The sequence below is a fragment of the Phaethon lepturus genome, unplaced genomic scaffold, assembly GCF_000687285.1.
Source record: "Phaethon lepturus isolate BGI_N335 unplaced genomic scaffold, ASM68728v1 scaffold43472, whole genome shotgun sequence".
NCBI lineage: Eukaryota > Metazoa > Chordata > Aves > Phaethontiformes > Phaethontidae > Phaethon > Phaethon lepturus.
This window is the reverse complement of record NW_010524895.1, coordinates 12,681-17,379: the sequence shown is the minus strand read 5'-3', so window position 1 is coordinate 17,379 and position 4,699 is coordinate 12,681. Positions and strand designations below refer to the sequence as shown.

Sequence of the window (4,699 nt, the reverse complement as noted above, 5' to 3'; positions counted from 1 at the left end):
CGGGCCCTGTGTCCTCTCCGAGTACCAGGCCTTCAGGTGAGCGCCCCGCCACCCTGCCAGCCGCGGCCCGGCCGAGGGGAGGCCCCCCGCTTTGTTTTGGCTGCTTTTACAACATGGCAGTAAAACAGCCGTGCCGGGGTGAACCTTCCTGATGCCCCCGCGCTCTGTCACAGGGAGAACGTGCTGAAGAACCTGGATGACAAGGCTTTTGATAAGCCCATCTGCGAGGCCCTCTTAAACCAGAAGTTTTTCAATGGAATTGGGAATTACCTCCGTGCTGAGATCCTGTACAGGTAAGATGGGTTGAGGAGCATCTACTGACCTGCCATGGAGGTTTGGACTCCAAGAGTTTGCCGGAGTTTGCCGGCTGGGCCTCCTCACCTGGTAGACACGGGCAAGTGCCAGAATCAAGAGTTCAGGCTTGCGGGTAACAGATGGACTCTCTCAGGTTGAAGATCCCTCCCTTCGAAAAGGCTCGGACCGTGCTGGAGGCCCTGAAGGATCAGGAGCAGGCGAGGAGGAAGAAGGTGGGGAATACCTGGTGCTTTCGCAGGCTCAGAAAGGGGCAGGTGTCCTGACAGACACCACACCAGGGATTTGTTTGCCTGGTCTCGGCAGCTCCCTGGGCTCTTGCGAGCCTCTTGCCTTCCGTGCAGGGAGGCGGACTGAGCTGAGAAGTGTTCCTGATGCGGGTTTGGGCTCAGCAGCGGCAGAGCTGGTTCAGTTTGCTTCCAGCCCCCAGTCCGGGCTCAGTCAGCCACCCCGCTCTGGCTCTGCTTTGGGCTTAGCTGGGCGCAAAGCTCTAGTTCAGGTCTGCTGGTTTGGGTTTGTTCCAGCCCAGTGTTTGGGGCCAGTTTCAGTTTGTGTTTGATTCCACGCTTTGATGGGGCAGAACATTGTCACGAGGCCCTTGCGGAGCTCGCACAGCCTCTGCCTGCACCACTGGCGGGAGTTATTTGCTGCTCTGAGTCTTTCCCGACCCGCTGGTAGGCATTTTCCCTTCACAACTATATAACACTGCTGCGTGGCATCCTTCTCCTCGAGCGTGTTACTGTCCTTTGCTGTAAACACCCTTGCCTGAGCACATCTGCCCCTCCAACGGAGCGCAGCAGTTCCGTAACCTCACGCCTGCGGCACTTGCTCGTGCGTGGCTGGGCTGACGAGCTGTGACAGCTCCCCCGAGATACATGCCTGCGCGCGGTGCTGGTGCCCGGCAGCGACTGACTTCTGCCGTCAGGAAGTCTCCAGGTATATTTGGGGTGGGTGAAGAGGAAGGGGTGAGGAAAACTGACACCTCGCAAGCTTAAAACCTCTGGGGAAGGCTGCAGTAGAGCCCATGGCTGATCTCATGGCCTCGGGGGAGAGGAGGTGGCTATTTTAAAGGAGGCTGAAAACAAAATGTGCGGCTGGAGGGCTGTTTTTACAAGCTGCTGGTGTTCCTGTGTGCTAGCCCTCTTTCATGCCTTTATAGCTGTGGGGAATGTGCTAATGTGCAGTTCGCAGCCTGGATATGGAGTCTGTGGGGTGAGCTCAGGGCTGGCACATGCCGTGGCAGGGTACTCACTGGGGAGCGTGGCAGCTCATCCTCAGGAGGGCAAGAAGAGATGGGGAATTTGGCGGGTGTTGGGGAGGAGAGACCCTGATGAAGCAGGTGACTTCCCTATCCTTCTCCACCCCTGCAGAATCCTTCCCTGACGCTGAGCAAGAAGCTGAAGCTGATGCGGGAGAACCTGGATCTCCTGGAGCTGTGCCACACTGTGCCCATGGAGGTCATCGCGGCGGGTGAGGTGACAGGACGGAGAGCCAGGGAGCAGGGACAGCTGAGGCTGGCGAGGAGGCCTGGGCTTTTCATTTGTGGCAGCAGGAGGCTCGGGAGGGCACCCCGACACCATGGTCACCACTTGCTCTCTACTTCTGTCCTTCCCCTCTCTCCCTTCCCAGAGAAGCAGCTCCTTGACCCAGATCACTCAGATAACCACACCGCTTTCAAGAACTGGCTGCAGTGTTACCTGGTGCCTGGCATGAGCTCCCTGCGCGACCGCAATGGCAGGACCATATGGTTCCAGGTAGGAGTCAGGGGTCGCTGCCTGGGGCTGGGTGCCACCCCAGTCACTCCTCCAAGGGGACATCAGCCCATTTTCTGCTTCCCGAGACCCCCCAGCATTATGTTGTGTTGCTGGGGATCTCCCTCTCCGACAGATTGCTGGACGCGGAGGTGACAGGGCCCCTCCGTGTGGTGGTCAGCTGGCCAAGGGATGGCAGGCAGTCTGGAGCAGAGGGGCTGATTGTGGGAACGGGGGGCTCAGGTGGTCTGGCAGCCCTGTACCTCCCTCCTGCGCCCCGTGTCGGGGTGAGGTGCTGCGGTGGGGCCTTGCAGAAGGAGCAGGGGCTGGTGGGAGAGTCCCCGAGGCACAGGGCAGGCAGAGCAAGTCCCGACTCCCTCGGCTTCCCAGGCAAACGTGGCTGTTTCCCTCTCACTTCTTTTGGCTGTGGGGTGGAGAAGGGGCACGGATTCTTCTGCTGCTACCTGCAGAACGACTGCACCCCAGTCAACCCTCTGTCACCTTCCTTGCAGGGAGAGCCTGGCCCCATGGCTCCCAAAGGTGAGTGTCCTCTCTCCTCCCCACGGCACCCGCTCTTGAAGCCTCTCCTCGAGGCTTCCTACCAGCACACCCGCCTGCGGGGCACTGGGCCTCACCTACATCCCCTCCCTCGCCTGCCAGGCGGGGAGCCCGAACTGAGCAGTGTTTTGGTTCCTCCCCAATCTGATGGGAGGGGAGAGGACCCCCCTTGAGCCCTTCCTGCCAATTCCCCACCTCTGCCCTGCTCACACATCTCCCGGGACAGTGTCCCCAAAAGGTCACTGTGCCACAGCCTGTCCCCTGAGGCGCAGGCGCTCTCGGCCCCCTCTCCTCCTCACCCCGCCTAACCCGGGCACGTCTCCTCACGCAGGGCAGACGTGCCGCAAGAAGTGCGCTCGGCTGAAGGCAGCTCCCGAGGCGCAGACCCCCAAGGTAAGGAGCTTTGCGGTTGATGCGGCTCCTGCTGGGGCTAGAGGCTGTCCCGTTCCCCCGTGTCCTGCTCGGGCTGCTCCTGAATTCAGGGTGGGGCTCCTACTTGGAGTTTCGCAGCAGCCGGCGGTCCAAGCACGCCTCTCTTGCTAAGCTGCGGCTCCGGTGTCCACCCAGGTCACTACGCGTGCCTCGAAAACGCACCCCAAGGCTGCAGCGAAAGCCCTGAAGCCAGCTGCGGAGGAGCAGGTGGCCGACGGGCCGAGGAAGGGACGTTCCCGCGGGAGGAGGAAAGCGACTGCTGCTCCGGCCTCCTCCGAGCCTGAGGCGCCGGTCAAAGCCAAAAGAAGCCGCCGGCCAGCTGCGCGCAGGGGCGGAGGTGAGGCTGGCAGTGCCTGCGGCTTTCAAGCGCACAGGCGGGGGCTGTGGGAGTGCTCCCTCATGTCCGGGGTGCCAAAGGGCAGGAGAGGAGCCAGTGGGGCAAGAACCAGGCACCCCTTCACCCTCTGCCCTCTTGTTTCCCTCCCTGTTTTTCCAGGTGCAGCCCCTGCCGTCTGAGCGCCGCACGCTGCCCTTCTCCCGAGGGGCATTTTAAGAGCTGCAGGAGGAGCTCAGGGAGGGCCTGGCCGGGGTTAGCGCTGGGGAGAAACGGGGCTGCTCTGTACCTGTGCTCACGCCCGCTTGCTACCGCTGCGTCCGGCCAGTGTGGGAAGGAGAAGCTGGGCTTGGTGACGGGGCTGATTTATCCAGTGGCCTCCTGCTGCCCTCAGGCATTTGACAGGGATAAGGGCCACGGAGTGCACATTGTGCTGGACTCTGAGCCTTCCCTCTGCCTAGAAGTGGATTCCCTCTTCCTTCCCCTCTTCCCTTTCTGGCTGCTGCCTGGATCACTGTTTTTAGCTGACTAATAAAGTATTTTGTGTAGAAATCACCGTGCACGCTTTTTTGTGCTAAGGATAACCCACCCTCTGCCCATCCTCTTCCCTAGATGGGCTGGAGCAGGCTTCCCGTCCACCTCAGCCTCCCAAAAATAGAGGTAAGCTCTGCCTCCCCAGTCCACCAGATCCTGGTGGGGAGGACACTAAGAGAGCAGCAGCTACAATGGAGCCCCTGGGAGGAGGCAGATTGGTGCAGTTCTCTGGAAATAAGTTAAGAAAACAGGCTGGAGCTTATTTTCATGTAATTCTCCTCTTTACTTGTGCTCCCCTTCTGCAAGGGCGGTGCAAGAGGCAGGCAAGGGGAATGACTGCAGTCCGTTTTTACACTCGCTGCTTGGGTCTGGAAAAAGATGAAGGCTGAGACGCAGGAGCCACTGCGGAAAGCCGCTGCTCCCCAAATCCCGTCGGGGTCAGAGCAGAGCCCGTGCAGGGCCAGCCGGCCTGTCCCACAGCCCTAACCCACGCGTCAGCTAGCTGGGGACTCGCTTGGGCCCTCCGACCTGCTTAGGCGGGGGCAACTGTCCTCCCTCCTGAAGGACATGGCTGTTCTCAAGCGCTGCTCGCCGATGGCTGGGCAGGGGCTGAGGGGGAGACTCTGCCCTTCCCTGGAACCGCCGCCTCCTTGCACAGCTCTTGGGATGGAGGAAGCCTCAGGCTGCCCTTCGAGCTCACGGTGTTGGTCCAGGTTGCCACGGCATCAGCAAGGGTGACTGATGGCGTCACTGCCTCAAGACCAAGAGGACGGAGAGC

The 4,699-nt window shown here is 60.9% G+C and overlaps 2 protein-coding genes across 2 annotated transcripts in view; one reads left to right on the top strand and one right to left on the bottom strand.

The window, feature by feature from the left end:
* Positions 1-7: 7 nt before the first annotated feature.
* NEIL1 (nei endonuclease VIII-like 1 (E. coli)) lies at positions 8-3,569 on the top strand (the record flags this gene model as incomplete). Its single annotated transcript, XM_010282592.1, has 9 exons — positions 8-36; positions 174-293; positions 449-512; positions 1,683-1,782; positions 1,942-2,066; positions 2,576-2,603; positions 2,953-3,014; positions 3,189-3,390; positions 3,550-3,569. Coding segments are annotated over 9 exons (750 nt in total), but the record flags the coding sequence as incomplete, so codon positions are not given.
* Positions 3,570-4,498: 929 nt separating this feature from the next.
* Positions 4,499-4,699, bottom strand: part of MAN2C1 (mannosidase, alpha, class 2C, member 1) — a gene marked incomplete at its 5' end in the record, with an annotated part of 12,678 nt that continues 12,477 nt past the window's right edge. Inside the window, 1 exon segment of the mRNA XM_010282591.1 lies at positions 4,499-4,675. Within this exon segment, the coding sequence (XP_010280893.1) occupies positions 4,499-4,675 (177 nt within the window).